The following is a 24,404-nucleotide window of genomic DNA, read 5'->3' as shown; positions in this document are numbered from 1 at the left end:
GTCATAGGCCAAGGTGTTTGATGTGGTTCTTGATTCTTGTGCTGTTCAGGCAGACTCGCGACGAGGCTGTGTTTTCACTAGGAATGTTAACTTGCCTAAAATTCCTGGAGGCGTTTTAATCCGACAACCACCTTTCAAGAATAACACTGTGATTGGCCCATTTATTTGGTAAGACAACTTAAACCATCTTGCTAGGTAGTTTAACTTTGCCTTATTTCCGGTGTTATATTTAAGCTAGTTTAAGTTGTCCTAGTGAAAACACAGCCTCGGTAGGAGGATAGAGGGGTGAAATTAGACCCCTGGCCGGGGGGACGGGAATGCTGGAGTCAGACGTAAGAGAAGGAAGGACAAAAAGTACAACTTAGATCTCAATGCAAGTATATTCCTAATGCAATTATTAGTTTTCTTTTACTTTTTTTCTTATTTGGGGAAGCGCGGGTGGAGTACGCTGCTAATGCTTCGCCTCTTACCAACGTGACCCGGGTTCCAATTCAAGCTATTGCTGTCACTGTTGTTGTTGCTGCTGTTCCTGTTGTTGCTGTTGTCGTTGTTGATGTTGTTGCTGCTGTTGTTGTTGCTGCTGTTGTTGCTGTTGTTGCTGTTCAGTGCTGTTGTTGCTGTTGTTGCTGATGTCGTTGCTACTGTTCCAGTTGTTGCTGTTTTTCCTGTTGTTGCTGATGTTCCTGCTGCTGTTGTTGCTGCTGTTCCTGCTGCTATTGTTGCTGATGTTGTTGCGGATGTTGCTGTTGCGGCTGTTGTTCTGATGTTGCTGTTGCTGCTGTTGTTGCTGTTGCTAGTGTTGTTGCTGATGTTGCTGTTGCTGCTGTTGTTGCTGTTGCTACTGTTGTTGCTGATGTTGCTGTTGCTGCTGTTATTGTTGTTGCTGATGTTGTTGCTGATGTTGAATAATAAATATTAATTTATTAATCAATGAGTTATCGGTAGCCCTGTTAAGTTGATTGTAAAACCTGTTAGGCTTATAGCTTTCCACCGTCCACATGGAGTAGTATGTAAATACCATTTGATTTTAAATTTTAAGATTTAGATTTTCTCTTAAAAGTAAAAGAACAACGAGGTCTCTTTTCTTTGTGGTAATATTATTCTATTCTTTATCTTTTCATCATTGCGATCAGTCAAAGTACTGACATCGGTACCCTTTGAACTTACATGTTTAATACATGATCTACAGGATGCCACTTGTTTAAGATATTTTCTTTTATCTTAAAGTATGTAGCGTGAAATATCAAGAGTGATTGCTGTGTTTTGAATACCAGAAATGTTTGCTACGCGTAGATTGCATTGTTTTTACTTCAGACGAAGTTGGGTTCGCTACATGGAGCTTTTGGTGAATAGACCTCCTACTCTGACCTAGTGTAGTCTGAGACGAAATGTGCCGTGAGGAACGAACTAGCCATGCATGCCGTCGGTAGTCGTGCAGTACTATGTGTCCACTACAAGAGGAAGATCGTTAAGCGAGACGGTGCACCAAACAAATGGACGGGGGCCTAACAAAATATTACCAACAAATATCAAAGAGAGAGAGAGAGAGTTACAGCATACCAAAGGAATCTTTAAACGAGTGACTGAAAGCTGTTATCACTCTGCTGGCCGCGTGCACTCTATTAGGATCTTAGGAACTTAGGATAAGCCTTCATTATTTTCCCGCCATTTCTTTCCTTTCCCTTTCGCGACTCACACCTTTTTTCCTCACCTTTTCCCCTTCTCTTAAATCTCTTAAACTGAGATATAATAACGCATAGAAGAGACCCCTTGTATGTAACGCCAAAGGAGCTCAATCTGCAGAACGAAACAAAAGGATTTCAGCTGAGAATTGCAAACTTATTGTTCTGCTCTCCAAATTGAGCTGCATTCTGACGTGCTGCAAGGGGTCTATTGCTTCAGTTTCTCGTTTTCTCCCATCCTTTTAGGCTTCCTTGTAGATTTTCTTTCTTTTCCCTTAATCCCACAAAGAAATTCACCACGAAGGTCTCATGTTGACACCTGGTTCACTAACGAATGGGAATCAATTTTTCCCTCTTTCGTTCTTCCTTTCTTTCTCATCTCATCTTTCCATCTTCCCATCTCCACATGCCTTCCTTCTTTCCTTTCACCATCAGAATTAAGGCGCAGGACCAAACCTTATGTCATTTTCTATAACTTTTTTTATTTAATATTCAGTGATTTCTGGTACTATCTACAGCTAGGTGAGGCGCTCTCTCGAATAAACTGAATGTTATCAATCTCGGAGACACCTTAATAGTACAAACGTTACATTAAATCAGTTATTTAAAATCCAAAATTCTAACTATTGTTAGAGTCCCTTAGATAACCTCGTCTTATTGGTCAATTTTCATAACATTTTAGTCCAGCCTGGGTTAAGAGAACTCATTTGGACCCAAGCTAGACCACAATGCACCTTGATGAACTAACTCCAAACAGGAATATGAACTTGACTCTTACTAATATAATAACATGAAATATCGTTTCAAATAATAAGAAAATGGCACATCAATATAAGCCTACCCGCGACTTGATATGATTAACAGCCATGCATTTTCCATTAAATGTTTATCCGAAATAACTTAGTCCGATCTTATGCTATCATAAATACTATATATACAAGGGTGTAGGTCCTTGGTCAGTGTCGTATGTAAAGTTACAGTTTTCGCGAACTCGGAGGATTTTTTAAACCACAGCCGAGACTGAAATATTAATTTAAAAGTGATTTTACACCAGGGAATTTTACTTACAACTTGTCTCGCAATAATCCCTTTCATAGATCCCTGCGCCATCTTGAAAGGCACGGCTACCTTTCAACGTGGCGCAGGGAAATATCCATCTAAGAGTGGTTTTACGCAGGGAATGTTTCCACGTAACTTGTCTCGTTATTCTGATAATCAAGTGTCCTGCAAAGGCTTATAATATTTGCAAGTTGTCTCGAATCGAATCAAAGTTATATCACAAACTTTTGTTTTGCAATTAGGAATGGAAATGGGAGTTTTAGAGGCGACTTAAATTCGTCGAGACTTTGATTTATAGTAAAAATTTAGATTATACTCTTAATTTAATGACCATGGAATGGTAGTTTAGCCTGGGCTAAGCGCGACGTCGTAGCCGGCTTTGATTCTGATGTCTTTCACGGTTTACTGGACAAAACTCGTAAAGATGTTTACAAAAATGAACGAAAACTTGTCGTAAAGGATTTCTGGAGAAGGGAAAAGTAGGCATGCCTTTCCATGAATTTCTATAGTTCAACATACTTTTCCCATTCCCAGCCATCTACATCATCCGGTTTGTCTATAGTTCTCGCGTATTCTGTTTATCAACAACCACTGAACAGTATGGGTGTTGCTATTTCCACTATAGCTGCTGTCACTTGAGGTTTGCTTAGACAAAGGTCTCCGTCTTCCAATATGTTCGCTTAGAGAGTTTGCCCGCTTAGGATGTGAATCATTGGATGACAGTTTTACTATGACAGATCTTGCTCTTCGGAAAAACCTCTGGTTTGGAGATCCCGTGTCTTGGCGGACGCTGTTTTTTTCAAGTTGCTCAAAAGACAGTTTTTCAGTCCCAAAATAGGCATCAAAACCCACACCGGAATTCTTAACTTGTAGGGGAACATTAAGAACTGCATTGGTATTGTCTTGCTTGGTGACATCTTCAGCGGGGCTTTGGGTGACTCCATTAGGGGGATTCCCATTGGCCATAATACCAGCATTGGTATCGGTGGTAGGGTCCTTTGAATCGACAGTTATCTTGTTCCTATTCATCTCAGACTTACAAGAAGGCATCTCAAAGACGCGACCAGCATCGAATGAAGCGTTGCAGTAGGTACTGGTTCGTTTGGTGGAGTTAGATGATGACATACTCGCGCTACCTGATTGGCCAGTATGGGACATGGTTCGGCTGAAGTACGACTTGACTCGAGTAGAAGTGTTTGAAGTAGCTCTGACAACCTGGAAGAATCGAAAAACGTAGATTAATAATAGTTAACATTGAAAGGAAAGGATGTTGCTGTTGTATTGGAAAGGGTGACTTCATGCATCGAAAATATATGATGGAATGACCCTTCTTATTTCTTATGTTTTTCCTATTTTGTATATTTTGTTGTTTTTTTAGGTTAAAGCTCCATTTTCCCGTGTTATAACGTTGCTATTTCTGCTGCTGTTGCTTCTCTATTCTTTTTCCTTGTACGCTACTTCTCAGTTGAGCACCTTTCTTAGAATTCGACTAACTTTATATATGTTTGCAGGTTTCGCAAATATACTTATAACTTGTGTAACTAATTGATGTCCATCATTGACGCGAAGTTTCTCGTTGATTTGAGTAACGTTTTCACAGGATTTCAAAACACCTCTTTGGAATCTATTTTCTTTAACATTGGATCAACGAAATATGCTTGCATGCATTCACGTCCACATGCAATAGCCAAACTTTACGTAGGAAGTCTGCATGCATAAAAGAAGTGAAGAATGTAACGTCGTGCCGTTAAAATGTCGGTCAAAAAGGATTCAACTTTACCTGCTGAAGGTGCTAATTTTAATCGAAAATTCTAAAATTTCTCTAGTCTTATGTGAGTCCTTCCCGATATTTGTGCTTTCAAGCTCATGCCATGCCATGCTTCGATAAAGCTACTCACGGGAAATCTGTTGCGACAGTTGCGAATTAGTTGAGAAACGGTTTTGTTGACCTTGATTTAGAAACACAACATCAAGAAATGAATCAATGAGTAGTATAGATAAGGGGTTTCCAAAGACATGAACCTGGAGTCGCTACCCGTCACTTAGCAAATGGTCTGGGCGGCACATCTCCGATTTTTTAAAAGGCAAACTAAACCCGTGGTCGTATCAGCCTGCGCCCGGTTGTACGAAGGGCGGATGCGCTATCCGATGGATAATCCTTATTCAGTGCGGGATAAGTCGATGCTGTTATTCAATAATAAATTTATCCAGTGGATAAGATTAATCCATCGGATAGCGCTATTCTCCCTTCGTACAACCGGGCCCTGACGAACCTCAACCGTAGCTACGACCCTGATGAAGTATTAATGACGAATCAATAGAAAGAGACGGGAATTAAGAGAGATGAATGTGATGGTGGCCACACTTATATCAATGTTAATAAATTTGTTTACTTACGTCTTCATCATACACACAATGGGCAAGAAAGAAGTACAATCCCTAAAAAGGAAAAGCTTGAGGTTAAAATACTTTTTTGAAACACAAAATACTTTAGGGTGTAAGAGAGTTTGTTAACCAGAAATCCATGGCAAAATGACTTGTATATACTACTACCTATAGACTGAGACTTTTTAAGAGTTCAGAGAAAGACGGGTACAGCTTCAATTGGTGTTGCAAAGGATTGTGGGGGACAGGAGATTCCGGTTTCTTCAATAGACCCCTTGCAGCATGACGGAATGCAGCTCAATTTGGAGGACATTACTATAGGTTTGCAATTCTCAGGAGATTGTAATTATTTTGTTTTGTCCTCAGAATTGAGCCCTCTTTGACGTCACATGCAAGGGATCTATTGAGTCCTACGTTCGTTTGTTCGTGCGTTCGTCCGTCCGTCCGTCCGTCCGTCCGTCCGTCCGTCCGTCCGTCCGTCCGTCCGTCCGTCCGTCCGTCCGTCCGTCCGTCCGTCCGTCCGTCCGTTCGTTCGTTCGTTCGTTCGTTCGTTCGTTCGTTCGTTCGTTCGTTCGTTCGTTCGTTCGTTCGTTCGTTCGTCATACCGGTAGCTGGTTAACCCGCAGCGTTTACCTGTAGAGAGTTGATGATGGCGAATAAGTACTGGATAACAATGTTGCCTGTTGTTGACTGAGTAGTGAGGAATCCCAGACACCAAGTAAGGCCGAGTAGAGGGAGTAAAATCACTGTCGTCTTGAAGGCAATTCTGAGAAAAAAGAACAATTTATCGTTGGTATTGGTTGATATCATAAAAGTGATCCCATTTTGTACTATAATAGACCTCTTACCTTGGTAGTAATGTTTTCCCAGAACAGACCATGTGTCAGTTTGTACTATAATAGACCTCTTACCTTGGTAGTAATGTTTTCCCAGGACAGACCATGTGTCAGTTTGTACTATAATAGACCTCTTACCTTGGTGGTAATGTTTCCAAGAACAGTAATGTTTTCCAAGAACAGACCATGTGTCATTCCCTAGAGTATCATTTCTTTGCTTAAAGGTTGTGCAAGAGAAGACACATGGATGTGGATACAACTCAAACAAAGAATATTATTCTCAAGAGAATGGCACGTGGTCTGAAATGAGAAAACATTACGCCCAAGATAAAGAGGTCTGATTCCGTACCTTACGTACCTTAACTCATGTTCCAGGTTCGATTTGTTTGCGTCGTCTATTTTGTTCATCTTGTATCTCGGTCTCTTGATCATCACACGAATGGCGATGCACAGAATGATGAAGTTAACCTACGGTCAAGATCAAAAGAAAGGTAGGTTAGCATTTCGGGGTTCCTTTGTTGAACCCTTTTGTCGACCACCAAACCTAAAAAAAGGACTTTTTGTGGGTGCGTTGGGTTGTAACATTTTGATGAACGATACAGAAAATTTGCAGGAATGCTGTAGTCCTACTGTATCCCTACGTATATTGAGGGTTTGCATGAAAATCATATTACGGCACGTCGTATCGTGTGCGTGCTGCAAGTCAGTACCGTACGCTTCATAGAAAATCACTTCAGCAAATACTTTGAGCTACAGGTTCTTGGGTTTCCCCCTGGCCACGTCCCTATGTCATTATTTGATATATTCTGACTTACAAAAGTGATGAAGGCGACAGGTCCAGCGAACACCCAGATAAATCTTTGAGAAATCCAACAGCTGAAAAATAATACTAGAATTAGACAACTGACAGATAACACTATTGAATCAGAAACGGTTACTACTGATTTCAGTTTAATTTTTTTCGTACGTTTCTAGTGATCAAAACAATAAACGGAAAGAGCGCGCGCAAGTGGATAAAGCGCGGGAAAAGGGCGAAGTAAGGCGAAATTTAAACTGCATCCGGTTATTAAAAATAGTCCAACCAAGAATTTACATAGCGCGCGCGATATTAAGAAGTTTCCCTCTCTTATTTATGGTCTCTGGGTTTTTATCCTCTTCACAGGCGACCACTTGAGGCGAAGAAAGAGGCTGATGGTTTTTTTGGACTTCGTAAAGTTGCATAAGACATTGATGAACAACGACGATTTTTAATCTAAGGTAAGAAAAGCTATAGTAATGACAAACTATTGCTGGAGCAGATTTCGTATCACTGTGAAGCAGTACGGCAGTAACGACACTCTTTGAACCAATCATAGTGCGAGAGATTACTAGCTGCTCAGCCAATGAAAATGCTCGGACACGGTAACGGCAAGGTACTTCCGTCACGTAAATTTTCCACAGTCACGCGTTATTTGCTTTTATACTTACAAGTCTTCTCGCGCGTAATCCATTCCACCAACTGCGGCTGTAGGGACCACGAATAACAATGGTGTGACTTTAAAAGCAAAATAGAAACGTATTAGAACTGTGTGAATTGATGGTTTTCACAGCCGTCATATTGGATGAATTTAACACCGGAAAGTTTTATCATTAGTCTCTTTTGTTATATCAAACAACATGGCTGCCGTGTGTTTTGTTTTCACTTTATTCTCCTGTGAATGATTGAAAACCAGCAATAAATCTTAAAACCAGGTTTATTGCTCGTGTAAAGGATATTTCAAAGTCTGTGCCGCTTTTGAAGATCGGATATCTGATCTGTTTGGTTCAGTCTTTGTCTGAAAGGGTAGAATATAAACGATTGTAACAGGCCCTTTTTCGAATTCGCAATATTTCTCTGTGTTTCTTGATTACAGGCTCATTTAATCATGGTTAGCCTCGTATGATTGTCTAAATATTCACAAATACCAACAGTAAAGTAAAGAGTGCACAACTTCAACAATACAATCCCTTTTAAATTCCACGGACCTTCACTGGAACACATGAATAATCTACACAAAATAGAGGCTAACACTGAGCAATCTGTAGTGGACGTTTAGTAGATCTTACCCCATCCTAACACCTTGTAGAATTTTATACGACTGGATGTTACAAAGACTTGAACCAAGCCACGGTGGAGGTTGATACCTTCAATGAGCATCCAGAAAAACACGGCCATCAGGAAGTAGTGAAGTAAGAAGGCCACTCCGAAACACACTTCCTGAAATTGTACAAGGAAATGAGTGGATTTTCGTGGGGATCTAAGAATACTGGAATCATCTTTATTTATCATCGTCTTCATCAACACCGTCATTATTCATTATCATCACATCAGCATAAACATAATTGTCGCAATAAACATCATCAAGCAACTAGCTTCATCACAATTTTTCCCATCGACGGCGTCGTCGTCACTATCATCATTGTCATCACCACCACCATCATTTAGTGTCATCACCACCACCATCATTGTCATGACCACCAGGATCATTATTAAACATTGTCAGCCTCATTGTCATCATCGTCGTCATTCACACCATCAAGCAACATAATCACAGTTATCGTCATCAATGTCATCGTCATCACCATCGTTATCAACGTTATCATCATAACATCACTATTATCATCATAATCATCATTGCCATCGTCACTTACCGTCATTAACATGCAATATCAGAATATCGTCATCAATGTCATATCATCATCATCATCGTCTTATCATCATCATCATTACATAACATTATTATCAATATCCTCAAGATCATCTACATAATCATGATTTCTTGTCATCATTTTTACCTTTAAATCAACGGCAACGTAAGCAGCAAGGAAGAAAACTAGAGCAAAAATCTCTGCTATCGCGAGGTTCTTGTGTATGGCAACTGTTTCTGTTTTTCTCCTACAGCCCAAATTAATAAACAAAAAATAATAAACTGTTAAGGATACAAGTACTCTGTGCGATGTACCTCACGAGGTCCTCTTCGTTTTGTAGAAAGTACAATTTTAACGCTCTCAGAGAAGCAGTGAAATAGATTGTTAATAGCTTTCTTAGGATCAAGCAGTGTGATCATCCAGCGATTAATGAAGAATCTGACTAACTAAAGATAATCAACAATCTAGCGTATCATGATTGGTTCAACGAATAAGGATTCTGCACCGTGGCCGTGACGCAACACCAGACATCATACAACATGTACAACATTAACTTACGAACCTTCGTCGTTCCGAGACTACCAGATAAAATGCAATGAGTGCTGCTACGAAGCACACAAGAGCAATACAGCAACCAACGATGGAAACGATCAACAATGCAAACTTGTGCTTTTCGGGTATCTGTAAAATAATCAGTACAGATATATTATCGACGGGAAAACATCGAGTGCCTTCGGACACAGAGAGACCTTCTGTGTTTATCTTTGTAAACCTGAGAAGCGAGAATTCACAAGAGAACGAAAAACAAAAAGTGTGCCAGCCATGGTGGAGGATTGAATCAACTCATTCAACATGGCGGCTATGACCTCACAAAGACGCATAGAATGATGTACTAAGGATATTAAGGTGTCGTTTTCTTTAGGAAAATATTTTTACTTAATAAAGGCTTTGCATATCACGTGGTCACAGCCATGACAGGAGGCAGGAACAGTTGAATCTGGTCTAATCTGATTTACATGAGAAAGAATTCAAGTTTTTTTCCGGGAGAAATAGAGGCTCTTTTGTTGTTTCTCCGGTCATGGCTGCCATCACGTGATGTTACTAACAAAGCCTCTATACCCTGTGTAGATCATGCAGTGGAATAAGCCTGAAGCGAGATGACGTTTTACCCCCGACTCTATACCATAATAGTTTTTAAAATTCTTTCATATTAAAATTTTTGATTCCTTAGAGAATACAGGAACATTAGTCATAATTAAAGAACAAAAGCAGTGTGAAAAGGATTATGGTCTAGAGACGGGGGTAAAACGTCATCTCGCTTCAGGCTTATTGCAGTAGGCTATTTGCAACAAACAGTCATGTGCTGATATGAGCCAGCCCGTACCGCTCGGAACGAGTTACATGATTGGATTAAAAAACAATAAATTGGTCATCCAAACAATAGCACTAAACCTAACCTTTATAAAATCGGTACTGTACTTAGGGAGCAATGAAAATGCAGCTTTCGAGCGGTACTGGATTACTCGCTGATATATGACTTTGATAACGAATCAATTCAGCTCAAGGTCCCTTTGGGAAGGCTCTGCTGGATGGCAAACGAACTTTAAACTGCTTCGTATCTTGAAATCGAAAGTATCTTATAAGGGGAAAAGTATTTTTGAAAAAGGTTTTGGATACGACATTAGTAATACAACAAAATATTTTTAAATAAAGGAACTCAAAATTTTTTGCCATCCAATAACAATCACGTGTCAATCGATTGCCTATTGTAGGACAACACATCTATTAATCATCGAGGCAGACTTTCAGGTTGACTTTAACACTGACTCCTAATGCTGCTAAGGTTTCTAATGAAGACATTTCTTCTGGCGTCCATGAAAAATATTTTTGAGGGTGTACGTACGTCATCACGTGTGTACTTACGTCATCATGTGTGTACGTACGTCATCATGTGTGTACTTACGTCATCATGTGTGTACTTACGTCATCATGTGTGTACTTACGTCATCATGTGTGTACGTACGTTATCATGTGTATACTTACGTCATCATGTGTGCCATGGACATCCAGAAGAACAGCAAAGCTTGTTAAATGTGAACAATGGCAAACAGTGAAGGTTGTGTTTGAACTGAAGACACGACATCCTTTTGTGGACCATTTTAAAGCACTGAAACAACATTGGACAAGAGATAAGAACAGTCATGTATCATTCAAGATGGGTCTCAATCAGCTGATAAAAGTCTTTTGTGTCTCATTATCTGTTCCAAATGGTGGTCAAACACTGACCAATATGTGCTGTCGACCAGAATGAATTTCATTGACAACTTGTGTTTCAGCTGATAAACATTCCACACGAGACAGGAAATGACGTCAAGTAAAATCAAGTAATTGTTTGGTATCAATAAGCTGCGGAGTGAATCTCATGAATCTCATTACCAGCCTTCACTGAGGGCAAACATCTATACACATTCCTATTGAAAACTTGCCATTCAGCTGGTAAGAATTGATAGCGACCTATAGCAGCGAGGACGTAATTATGTATTGTTGATTACCTGACGTCGATGAAGGCACAACTTGAATTTTCACCAGCTTGCAATGGCTAGAAATGAATATCATTATTCACTTTAGTTTTAAGTTGCTATGGTGATGTGCATTGCACCCTTAGGTTACTATGGTGATATTTTCTCGTATTGCTTATAAGGCTAAATCTTTTGATTTTGGTGTCCACTGGAGAAAGGAGACAAAAGACTGTGATCCCTAGCACCACTGTCACTCTACCTCCATGTTTACAGCCTCGCGTAAGGTAGGATGGCCCTACTAGAGGGGTACCTTTTATGCTTGCTGTCCCCGTCCCTAGCAACACTGTCACTCTACCTCCATGTAAACGGGCACTTGTCTTAATACTATTCCTACTATGTCAACTATGTGGTATTATTTATCTGTGTAGTGTAAGTATACTTAGTGCGCAAGGCTCGAGGTACCTTTCCGTGTGGTAGAGATATAACCACAGGGTCTTTTAGGTTATCCATTACTCCAGGGGGCACGTCAACCTTAGTAGAAATTATTCCAGAATTCAGAATGCTGAAAACAAAAGATGATAAAAAAGATTGTTAATAGATGATCAGAAAACCTCTGACCTTTCAGTTTACAAGGTTATCAAGTCTGTTAACATTATATGAAATTTAACTATTGATTGACTTATTATTTATTTGGGTATGTCCTCTTTTTACCACGATTTTCTTCATCTAGCCGTCAAAATGTTGTGGTATCCACAACATATTTTAAAGGCTATATGGAGAAAAAAGTTGGTGTATAAAAAGGTGTATAAAAAGCTTTCCCTACTTTTATTTATTTTTAGTCCGACATCAAAGATGTTTAAAGAAGGAAAGATCAGGTATGAAAGGTGAATCAAGAATGACGATACGAGGCACAGCCCAGTATTAATCAAACAACGATGGTAAGCGATAGAAAATTCATTTACTCATTTTTCGTTTTCCCAAGTCCTTTCAAAAATACCGACGTGATTCCGACCGCATCTAAAAACAAAATAAAAAAATGTCATCAAGCACATGAAATAAGACTCTGCAGTTCCAGGCATCCATCGTAATGAGATAGCATTGTCATTTCGCGTACCAGAATTATTTTCGGTCTTCTTGGCGATATTAAAGACAGAGTTTGGCAGCATAATGTTTCCATCAAGGCTGTCGTCTGATGGAAATTTCAGTGAAGAGGCCCCATTGGTAGGAACAACCGCTACCACAGCCACTGGAAAAAAAAAAGATTTCAAACATTTAGCGCAAATATCTATATTTTGTTTTTATAGCTCTAGGCTTTTCAAGTCAAAGGCTTGCAAAAGTACGTATTTTTACCACACTGATGCAAAAAAAATTGTAAATATTTTTCCTTTGTTGTTCTTGTTAGATTATCTCGTAAGGTTCGTCGAATTGATGTTTTTGGAAGTTTACTTGGCTTTTCCCGCCAATTTAGACGCAATTCCGCGCGCGTGCACAAATTATAATTCAAACCACCAAGCCAGTTTTTTTGGTGGCGTTAAAGAATCCTAAGTATTCTCTCGCAATAGGCCCTTTGCAACTCATTAATCACGTCCTGATTAATTCACTGAGAGCAAATGAATGAACATCTTGATTCATGAGTGAAATATACTGGTGAGCAAACAAACTTTCTACAACCTGTTTCGAGAGATCGCAATAAAACTGCATTTCGTAATGCACTGGTCACACATCGTTTCATTCAGTTCTTTACGATTTAAAATAGAATAAAAAAATTTGCTAGTACAGACACGTTACCGTTAAAACTGCAAAGGGCCTATTATATGCCAACCAAGAGAATGTTACTGAATATTCTCTTGATACCAACCTAATTGTGTCGAGTTCCTTAACGAAACGGACTTCGTTTCATTGACATTACCATCCTTCTTGATACGGTTAATAGATTCTTTTCCTTCTCTTTCAATTTCTTTCACGAGATCTAAAATCTCTTCAATCTTCTGCAAAGCAATCATTTTTCATATATGATGGGCATGTTGCATATTTTGAGCTTAAACAGTTTTGGATATGAAGAGTTGTTTGTAAACACATATTTTAGGCAGCGTTTTATTATATGCTTCTCTGAAGTTATGCGGTCAAATGTCACTCAAGAACCAAGGGCGGATCCAGAGGAGGGGTCCAGTGGGTCCGCACCCCCCCCTCCCTTTACAAATTTCTTTTTTGCCCTTTTTTAACAAACGGTATATTACAGAGAATCTTTACTCTATGATATCATAAGCCAGTTCTATTAAAAGTCATGACTCATATGTATGTTTAAAAATTGAAAGTCAAATCATTCACCACCCCACCACCCCTCCCCCCCCCCCCAAAAAAAAAAACAACAACAACCTGGATCGCCCTCGAGAGGTTCATAAAATTTTAAGTTAAACAATAAATATAAATGAAAAAACTTCTTACCATATTCGGCTTGATTATGTCTTCTAAAAATTCAAAAATAATTGTTACTCTATTTGATCATATTACATGAAGCATACTTGAATTTACTTCGTTGTCAAGATACCAGAATCATTCAACAATAACACTGATATGATTCCAGTAATTCTTTGAACTAGGGCGAAAGCATATTTGAATTTACTTCGTTGTCAAGATACCAGAATCATTCAACAATAACACTGATATGATTCTAGTCATTCTTTGAACAAGGGTGAAAGCATGTGATACTTGAATTTACTTGTTGTCAAGATACCAGAATCATTCAACAATGACACTGATATGATTCCAGTAATTCTTTGATCCATAGTAAACCCATAATCGAATAAGGCCTAAACTCCCTTGCAAACATTTCTTCCACAATTATTGCCCAAAATGACCTGTTGAATCTGGCTTAACAGTTCAAGCCTGTAAGCCTCTACCGGTGGCAAGTCAAATCTTGTTGACTCTGTAATTTTCCTACTACTATTCGGAATGCTAATTAGCATAGTGGTAAGGATCTCGAATCTAGTGTTACAATACAATCAACATTTCTTTTTACTGGGTTGCCTGTGGCAGCCATTCGTAAAATGCCAGGTTTTTTTTTCTTTTCTTTTCTTTTCTTTTTTTTTTTTTGTAGTCTCCTCAGGAATGTTGCATTCTTGCGCAAGAGTACCCATATATGGATTTGAATGACGTGTTCATTAGTAAGTTAGACGTTAGTCGTTGTCAGTGTAGTTTTAGTTGGAGCCTATTAAAACTAAGTGACGTCAGTAACGCAACGCTGTTTTCTCCGGTTAAAAAAACGCATCTGCATAGTTTTGCTAATTGAGTGTCATTCCACTTTACTGGTTAAAAGATATACAAAGGCGGTACATTTTTATTTAAAAAAAAAAACACATTTAAAAGGTGTAAACTTTTGAATAAATTTGATGTGAGAAAATATAAGTGATTGCAAGTTCTGAAAGAAAAATACACCTAAAATGTTCCAAAGTAAGATTAGGTGTTTAATGAGCTCCAGCATACCAGCATATTGGGCAACCCAGTGCACGCTCCAAGAGCGTCTTGTTGTGCTAAATAGTCAAGGCACCAAGGGAAAATTACTAGTAATTTCCCGCTGGTCATACTCATTTCTTGATACGTTGAGCTTTTTTAAAAGCCCTTGTTTTGAGCGTTTTTTACGAATTTTTCTTGCTTTACACGTTTTAATCAGATTTTCCTAGCTTTTTCTGCCTTTATTTGCTTTAACAGTCTTTTAACCGTTTTGGTTTTTCAATTTATTCCAACGTTAAACCAAGCAAGAAAAGGCATGTAAAAGTACCTATGGAAAAAAGCAACGGGCACTGGAAATGACAGCCGAAAATATAGTCCCTTTTACTCGCTAGGCTCACCTGAGGGCCTTGAATTATTCGTTGGTGAAGATGAAGGCTGCCCTATCGAAGTGGTTGCGATCAATGGTGTTCTAGTTGTTGTACCTAAAAGAACCAAAGTCATTTATTAGTTTGCATAGAGCTTTGCAGTTCATTTGTTCTTTCTGCCTTTATTTTCTTTGACGCCGTTAAACCAAGAAGTAAGTACAATAGTCCCTTTTAGTGCAGTTTTCGTATGATTGTGAAAAGGTCAGTGCCGTGACCGTGACCGTGATTGTTTTCTGTTATTTTAATTGGCTGATTTTTTTCTCGCGCAATGTGATTGGTCTGAAAGTGCCGTGACTTTGGCGTGACCGTGTCCGCGCCGTGTTTATGCCGTGTTCTGGGTATTTGATTGGGTGGAGAGTGAATTCTCGCGCAATGTGATTGGTCTGAAAGTGCCGTGACTTTGGCGTGACCGTGTCCGCGCCGTGTTTATGCCGTGTTCTGGGTATTTGATTGGGTGGAGAGTGAATTCTCGAGCAATGTGATTGGTCTGGCGTATCCCCAGACGTGTCAAGAACGTGTTCGTGCCGTGAGCTTTTCACAGTCATGCGGAAACTACTCTACTTGCTATAGGCTCACCTGAGGGCCCTGAATTATTCCTTGGTGAAGATAAAGGCTGCGTTGTCGGAGTGGTTGCGTTCGATGGTGCACTAGTTGTTGTACCTGGAAGAACCAAAAGTCAGTTATTATATTTTGCATAGAGCTTAGCAGTTCATTTGTTTTTACTGGTTTTTTTCTTGCTTTTTAAAAAATGTTTTTGATTTCTACGCGTTTCTATTTGTTATTTCTGTTCTTTCTGCCATTATTTTCTTTGACGTTAAACCGGTATAGTCCCTTTTACTCGCTAGGCTCACCTGAGGGCCTTGAATTATTCCTTGGTGAAGATGTAGGCTGCCTTGTCGGAGTGGTTGCGTTCGATGGTGCTCTATTTGTTGTACCTAAAAGAACCAAAAGTAGTTATTTTGCATAGAGCTTTACAGTTCATTTGTTCAATTTTACTGGTTTTTTCTTACTTTCTTAAAATCTTTTTCATTTCTACACGTTTCTATTTGTTATTCCTGGTCTTTCTGCCATTTTTTTGTTTGACGTTAAACCGGTATAGTCCCTTTTACTCGCTAGGCTCACCTGAGGGCCTTGAGTTATTCCTTGGTGTAGATGTAGGCCGCTTTGTCGGTCTGGTTGTGTTCGATGGTGCACTAGTTGTTGTACCTAAAAGAACCAAAAGTCAGTTATTAGTTTTCATAGAGCTTTGCAGTTCATTTGTTTTTACTGGTTTTTTTCTTGCTCGTTTTAAATCTTTTTCATTTCTACACGTTTCCATTTGTTATTTCTGGTCTTTCTGCCTTTATTTTCTTTGACGTTAAAACTAGAAGAAAGTATAGTCCCTTTTACTCGCTATAGGCTCACCTGAGGGCCCTGAATTATTCCTTGGTGAAGATGTAGGCTGCCTTGTCGGAATGGTTGCGTTCGATGGTGTCCTAGTTGTTGTACCTAAAAGAACCAAAAGTCATTTATTAGTTTGCATAGAGCTTTGCAGTTTTTTTTTTTTTTTTTTTTTTTGCTTTTTTAAAAATCTATTTGATTTCTACACGTTTCCATGTTTCCATTTGTTATTCCTGGTCTTTCTGCCTTTATTTTCTTTGACGCGGTTAAACCAAAAAAATCATTGATACATAACAAGTATCGAAATCAGAAAAATCGCTGGAAATAACATCCGGGTGTCTTTGTCAGCTCTGACGGACACTTCAGAGCCATCACACCTAGCCTGGCAAAACACTCGGAGTTATCTCCGAAAACAGACGAGTTTTTTCTTTAAAAAACTGTTTTTTAGTCGTCTTCATTGGTTTTGGTTGTGAAAAATCAGCCTTTACAGTAAATCGTGTACTTATTGACCATAGACTGCTCGAGTTAGTACTCTTATAGAACTCTCGATCGAGTATTTGGCCAGGCCACTCGTCTGAGGAACATACGTCTGAGGCACATGCGTGACGTCATGCCGAACAGCAAAGAGAGTAGCCTGGGAACGAGGGCAGAGACATCTACTTTCAGAGATACTTGAAAATTTTGCAGTCAGAATCGAATGTCGTATAAATGTCGTATTGTTATAACAATAATAATCACCATCATCATTATAATCATCACCATCATCACCAGTATCATCATCAATAACCACCATCATCACCATCCGTATCACCATCATTATCACCATCATCATCATCACCATCATCACCATTATAATCATTATCACTATCAACATCATCACCATCATCACCATTATAATCATTATCACCATCAACATCATCATCATCATCATTATGATCGTCATCATCATCATCATCATCATCGTGGTTAACATCACCTGTCTTGATCATTGACATTTCACATCATCATCATCATCACTGTACCTGGAGTGGTCCAGGAATAGGAACGACTCTGACAAATAAACCTTCTTTCTTTCCCACAAGTCTTCAGCAACCACTTAAAATCAGCTTCATAGAACCCGCACAAAACGCTCTCATTCGATGGAAAAGTCACGTTGGTTACATTAGGATGTCGCCAGTTTGAATAATTATAAGCTGTTTCATCTTCCCACTTAAATTGCCCATTCGACTCTTTTATAGACAGCCCAATATAGAACTGGAAAATTAAAAAAAAGGAAGAAGGTGATAAACGAAAAATAGGATAACAAACATTGTAATTTCTAAATTTTATTTATCAGCTTTACCACTTGTTATGGGTGCATACCAAAAACAAACGCAAAAAACCCGATAAATTTCCACCAAAATAAACGATTTACAAATACTAAATACTAATAAAAAAAGTGGTCTAAACTATTAAGTTTTTACTAGTAGGAACTTATGGATAAATTGAATCACCGTGAGAAGCTTTGTTAATATAAACTAACGTTTCGGACGTTAGTCCTTCGTCGGAGTAAGAGTCCCTCTTTTTATCCATAGGTTCCTACTGTTCTCTTCAGAAATACCGATGCAGTCTACACTAGTTCTCTATTAGTTATCATCCATAAGTTTTTACTACCCTATTCTGAGTCCGAGTTTTCAAGTAAACGTTTTTTTATTTGTAAATAAAGGAATAATACTCAAGAAAATGCACGAGGTTGCTCTGAAAATGTAATATCCGAAATATATCTATTGATATTTTGTCGCAAAGCAGTTTACAAATAATAGTCAAGAGAGATTCTTGTAAATATTGTCAGTTTATGTTTTAGATGTTTGTGAATAAGATCAACTGCGACAAATTCTGCAACTTGTCTGAGTGGGAATTATTGCTTTTCCCATCGTGATTTTTTTCTTGTTCAGTCAAGAGAGATTCTTGTAAATACTGTTAGTTTAATTCAAGCAAATCCTTTTAGTATTAAACTAAGACTTACCTCTGCATTTGAACCATTAGTGATATTTTTAAGAATGTCCACAATCTGGCTATTCATGTCTTGGTTGTTGACGCTGACGAGTGTACTATTTCCCATGCTGTTGCATTTATTCTTTGCGTCTTTCCAGCTCACGGTTATATTCGAGACGTGAATACAGGACGAATTATTTACAGCTTTCCATTCTTTCGGGCAGATTGGTTTTGATTCTAAAGAACAGATCAATTGATGTTTGTTTCTTTCTATTTAATGAATTCTTGTAACTATCGATCATTTCTGGTTGACATTTATAAGAACAAGTTCAAATAATAAGAGTTTCGTACAAATCAAAAACATAAACTTAACGATTCATAAAACAGGAAATTACAAAATAAAAACGTCCAATTATATTTCAAGGAGTTCTAGATATTTTTTTAGCTATTTTTAAGATTTCAAAATATGACTATATTTGCATATGAAAGAGAGAAAAATCATGACTAAAAAAAATTGAAACAAAATTTGGATAAGACTTTTAAAACGATAACTTACTCACGACGATTTTGTTAAAAAGAGCAGAATTCTAAAATTAAGTGTTTGTCGTGAGTGTCGAATATTAGAATGTGTGAAAATACATATACGTCGAAGTCACAACATTCATTAAAAAGATCTTCATCAAGCGCGGAAACTTGACAAAAACGAAAACAATCTTTGTTTTGATGTTACTTCATTAGGAGATCCAATGGAACATTTATAACTTTTTTAACTCTTAAAACTCACTTGAAATAATCAAAAAAATAAAAACATTTTCACATTTACATCCCTCTGGACGGTTTCTTCAGCGACAGAGAGAGTTTTCAAGAGAGTTTTTTGTTTTATCTCAATTTAAATGGTAGAATTTCATTGGTAAGTATGATGACACTAAACTCTCTGGGAGTCGATCCATGGTGTTACAAAGTAAGGCCGATAAGAAACCAAGGGAAACGCACAAGGGAGGCTAGATTTTAATCTTATATATTATTGGCGATTCGTTTTTGATATCATAGTGGTATGGTGTTTAGTTTCTTGACTATTCTACCCTCTATAGCATCACCAAGTTTGTTTTTGATACCACGCATGCGCAGTGTTTACATACAAGGACAAGCCAATGGGTTTCATTTCTAGATGACTGGAAGGCATATTGAATTCACAGCTTGATGGTCAAGCTTGACTGGAATTCGGTGCCGTTAAGCAGCTGGAACGAAAGCAATGGAAACCCCTCCGCGACACTAACAATTGAAACTTTGAACTTGTTTGTCGCTTCCGAAATTATCATTCCTTAAGCCTTTGCGAAAAGGCATGTCGTTAGAAAGTTCGTTCACAAAATCCAAAATTGCTCAGTCGTTTATAACTTCATCTGCACCACGGTACGCTTGTGTCTAGTTATTTGCTAGATTTCGAGGTCTATTTTTTCAAATTCCTATGATTATACCGAGTTCAGTGTCAATAAAAAGTAAAAATTCCGACAATCAAATTATGTTATGAAAATATCATACTCCCTACATAGCAAACTTAAAATCTATAAAACTGGAAAAAAAATCTATATTCTAAAATTATATAATGTCAGAAAACAATTCTTAAATAAAAGTAGTTATAAAAATAGCTTTGACGAAGAAGTATTCGCGTCTAGGAAGGAATGACCGATACGAATGAATGTCTTTAATAATTGAAGAACTCACCAGAACAAGAGAGAAGAAACGAAAGAAGAAAGTGAAACAAACTACTTAACACATCGAAAAAAATTCCTTCCAAAGGTTTTCTTCAAACTAGAGTCGTTTGAAAAGCATTTCAAAGAGCTGATATAGTTTTTTGAGCGCTTAATGGTCAGTAAAGTGAATAAATAGCTTGTTGTGTTTGGATCGGAACAAATTTGTTCCCCTTGACTTACCTGAGATTGGTAAACTTGAAAGAAACTGGAATAAGACTGCGAAAATAACGCTCACAATCTCCATTGCTTATTTTAGCTGTTTCGAATGACTTCAGATTCCTACGCTTTCGTACTTTCCGCTGTAAATTCAAGATTGCTTCTCAAGATCTCCTTGCCTGTAGATTTTTATTTCTTCTTCGTTTACTCGAGAAACAATGCGATTATTCAACTTTGACGATATGCACTCCAACCCAATATTCACGGTGTGCTTCAGCTGTCAGCCGTTGCTAGGTGACGAGGGTTACTTTTGATCTTATTCATTTACGATGTCTTCATCTTCTAGAAATTTCAAAACAATTTGCGTCATTTCAGTCATGACACAAGAATTTAATTCATTTTCGAGGGGAAAAAGTTGTTTTGTAATAAGTCAGGTCAATCTTTAGCATTGGATCAGTCGGATTCTAGTATTGTAGCACAGTATGTGGAGATGGGAGAGTGATAAAGATATGGTCTGTGACATGTTCCAATATAATACACTGTCTGTCGATTACATTCTATTTCACACGATTACGCAATACCGATATGCAAACCCTGCTCCCTAGCTCCCCCAACCGGCTCCTTTGGGCCGGCATCTCCCCACGGTGCTTGAAATTTTACCAGTTACTTCCTTTGGCCGATGCCCCATGCATTGACTTAGATCAGCCCAGAGGTTGTTTCAGGGTTCAATCTGTGAGTTAGCCATGCCTTGACTTAGATCAACCCAGAGGTTGTTTCAGGGTTCTATCTGTAAGTTAGCCATGCCCTGACTTAGATCAGCCCAGAGGTTGTTTAAAAGTTTTAACTAGCGTTTAAGGGTTCAGTGTGAGAGACAAAGAAAGAAAAAAAGACCAAAAATAGGATGAGATAAATAGATTTCTTCTGCCAATGAAATGCGCCATAAGTGAGCAAAAATTGTGTTGGCTTACGGCATTTTGAAAACTGATGTCTTAACGAAGCTTATATTAGTGGTTTTTAAATGTAGATTGACAATGGCTCCATCCCCAAAACGCCAGAAAAAAGTGCCGTCATCTACGCTTGCGAGTTAGTTATGCCCTGACTTAGATCAGCCCAGAGGTCGTTTAAAAGTTTTAACAAAGTAGTACAATAACTTCAAATTCAAAACAAAAAACAAAAAAACTTCAAATTCGCATCAGATTTTATAGTGTCTTACCTTTGTCGTCTAGCTCCTTGGAATGGAGATGAGTAAAACGGATCTAAGATTTGAATCTTTGAGGTGCGTAATCTAGCTACGTAATCTATACTTTGGCCAAATATCTCTCAATTAATGGCTTCCTACATCGTCTTAAATGCTCACACTTCTAAGTGGAAAACTCTTACTTTCTTATCATCTAAATAAGCGAATGACAGTTTAGGGCGAACAAAACGACGTATATTATTCATTCTTCGTGTTTTTTTCACCGGAATTGAAGCTTTAAGTTAATTGACTGTAGTCGAAGTAATATTAGCTTTCTTTTGCTGGCTATCTAATGGAATAAAAGTTGTCCAATTCAGTAAACGCTATTCATTCTTAGTTCTAGATAGAATAAGCTGGGAATAAGCTATAACTCTGGCCGCAATCAGTTACTGCCATCCAAAAAAAAGCCATCCAAATTCGTTAGACAGGAGATGATTACAGGTAATCAAACACTGCGGGGGCGGGGCAAGCAGGCCAAGTTTATGAATGGTAAGCTTGTTTTTTTTTTGACGACTCATTGGTCGTTAGTTATTAGGAAATTAAAGTGTTCTGTTGACTTAAGTGGGTGAGTGTTTGATGTTTAGGATAATTTAAAACAATTCGTGGCGTTTGAGTAGAATTTCTGTTTGTATTGGAGAACGTTGTCATATAAATTTAAAAAATAAAAAAAGGAAATAAATTGGAAAAAAACTCTTATTACGATTCTGGAGCCCCCTAGGTTGATGAGAATAACTGCTTTAGCATATACTAACAAGATAATATCAAAAATATCCGTCCTATGCCTTCAAAACAGTTAGAAATTACTCCTGTTTTGCTTAAGAATTGATTAATTCCTCTTTGTTATTATGTTATTTTTATGTTTTTGCAATTAGGTGTATCTATAAATCGAAAAAAGGAAAGGATAGCTATGTAGAAAAGAAAGAATAGATAAGAATGGATAGTGAATAGGTATAAAGAAAGAGAATGGAAGCGAGGAAATAGAAAATGAGAAAATATTAAATGGGAAAGCAAGTTAGACATAAGAGAAAGACTGAGATACAAATTTAATTTGAGATGGAGGAGTAGAAGGAAGTGGGAAAAGAAATAGGAATGAATGGGAAAATCGACAGATATAAGATGGAAGTAAAGAGAGACAGCAGAAAGAGAAAAATGGGAAGACCTTAAAAGGGTGAGAAAACAGAGAAAAGGAAATAAACTTATTCAATGATTTTAAAATGTTTTTATTTAAAAGACTAAAGGACAATGAAAAAGGATAGAAACCCCAATAATTCCGTAAGTTTGGAGAGAAAACAAAAGATTGACATTTCAAACAGAAAGTAGGTTTCAAGAAAAAAAAATTAGAAAGTTAGTCTCACCATTATCATGATTCGCGTTCGTTTCAGCTGTTGTTTCAAGGATACGATTCTTCGCCCATTATTAATAATAGCCAAACTGTTTGGATGCCCTTAACGGGGACATATTTACGTCTTTAAAATGCCGAATGATCAGATCTAAAACAGATAGTGGAAGAGTTATATTAACTACCTCTAAAAGATGCTTCTAGCCGACATTGTGTAGCTATCACAATTCATGATAACTGTTATCATATTATACATAAAAATAAGGTATTAGTTGAAGGAGGTTATGTAATCTCGTTATGATTCTTTTTTCCAAAATAATTGAAAAATAATGCGTGCATTCATATTACATTCAATTGAAAACATCGCTGAAGTTTTGTTTTTTTTCGCGGTCGTCACATGAACCTAATCACTGAGTCAGTACCTTACATATTTTTGACTGGCGGCAGTGAAATAACAAAGTCAACTTACAAATCGGAGACACAGAGTTCGCATGTTTATGAAAATTGTAATAATACCATTTCTGGTAATTTGAAATTACTTAATTTTCTGGTCGAATTAATCGAATTAGATTCATTCAATGAGATTTCCTCGTCTACTCTTTCCTCCACTATTCAGTTCCTTCTCTTCCCTTCTCTTTATATTTTCCTTTCCATTTCCCATTTTCTTCTTATTCCCTTTTATTTTCTATTCTCTTTCCCGCCCTGTCTCTTTCCGTTTTCTCTTCCTTTTTCCCTACCATTCTAATATATTATCATTCCCTCTCCTCCCGTTTCACTTCCCTGCTTTCCTTCTTCGTTTTATTTTTAAAAAACGCTTCTTGGATCCATGAAAACAAAGAGCTTGAGTTCTGCTATTTCAATAGTATTCCTTTAAATTCTACAATATTTCACTTTCTTTTCCTTTGCATTCCCTTTCGTCTCTCATCCTTTTTCCTTTCGTTCCACTCTCCATCCTTCCTTTCTCTCATTTCACGTGAGTAACCAGGTGACTAGGCCGACAGGGATGATAAACAGATATGACAGACATTTTTATCTATTCCCTTCCATTCGTCCTTTTGTCTCTCCAACCCTTGTATTCTTTCCCTTCATTTCACCCTGCCTTCATTTCTCTCACTTCACGGGAAAAGCTGGCTTTAAAAGAGTGATATAACGATGTATCTCAAAACCTGTCTATCTGTCTTGTAAATAAAGAACTGCTGATGGCTGATAACAATGTCCCTCCTAGTAGTTAATCATACGTCGGTCAATAATTCTTTTAAACTGTCTCTATTTTCCCAGCTGTTTAGCATAATTAAGAAAACTAACGCAAATAAAACGTCAATTTAAGGAATAATAACATCTAAAACGTTATTAACATTTAGTAAAGAAAAGAATGATAAAGTTTTATCCATATAGTAGACCTGCAATAGTGCTATCACCCAACATTTATCATTTTGCTTTGGACATTTAATTTGAAAAAATTGAGACCTTGAGAAAATAAAATAGAATAAATGAAAAAGCTATTTTTAAATCCGAGCAATATCGAGCATTCCCCCCCCCCCCCC

At 37.8% G+C, this 24,404-nt stretch overlaps 1 protein-coding gene across 4 annotated transcripts; it reads right to left on the bottom strand.

Moving 5' to 3' along the window:
* Window positions 1–2,139: 2,139 nt before the first annotated feature.
* LOC116295564 (uncharacterized) lies at window positions 2,140–21,735 on the bottom strand. Of its 4 annotated transcripts, XM_089031597.1 has the most exons (26): window positions 21,498–21,735; window positions 20,309–20,626; window positions 18,409–18,614; window positions 17,426–17,657; window positions 16,428–16,511; window positions 16,146–16,229; window positions 15,875–15,958; window positions 15,600–15,683; window positions 14,997–15,080; window positions 13,594–13,616; window positions 13,007–13,136; window positions 12,263–12,394; window positions 12,111–12,165; window positions 11,611–11,710; window positions 11,182–11,228; window positions 10,673–10,796; window positions 9,192–9,310; window positions 8,777–8,876; window positions 8,048–8,198; window positions 7,430–7,496; window positions 6,778–6,838; window positions 6,321–6,430; window positions 5,760–5,892; window positions 5,139–5,180; window positions 4,640–4,690; window positions 2,140–3,956 (listed from the first exon to the last, which is right to left on the bottom strand). In XM_089031597.1, the coding sequence occupies exons 2-26, from the start codon at window positions 20,370–20,372 to the stop codon at window positions 3,285–3,287; spliced, it is 3,039 nt and encodes a 1,012-aa protein (XP_088887723.1). In that variant the 5' UTR covers window positions 20,373–20,626; window positions 21,498–21,735; the 3' UTR covers window positions 2,140–3,284. The 4 variants fall into 4 exon arrangements, with proteins under 4 accessions (XP_088887723.1, XP_088887730.1, XP_088887736.1 ...); XM_089031604.1 differs by lacking the exon at window positions 15,875–15,958; XM_089031610.1 differs by lacking the exon at window positions 16,146–16,229.
* Between the last annotated feature and the right edge of the window lie 2,669 nt (window positions 21,736–24,404).

This window comes from Actinia tenebrosa, unplaced genomic scaffold (assembly GCF_029948245.1).
Source record: "Actinia tenebrosa isolate PJP-AT-01 unplaced genomic scaffold, QUT_ActTen_1.0 PGA_scaffold0__85_contigs__length_37466705, whole genome shotgun sequence".
NCBI classification, from domain to species: Eukaryota; Metazoa; Cnidaria; class Anthozoa; order Actiniaria; family Actiniidae; genus Actinia; species Actinia tenebrosa.
This window is presented reverse-complemented; position numbering and strand designations above follow the sequence as displayed.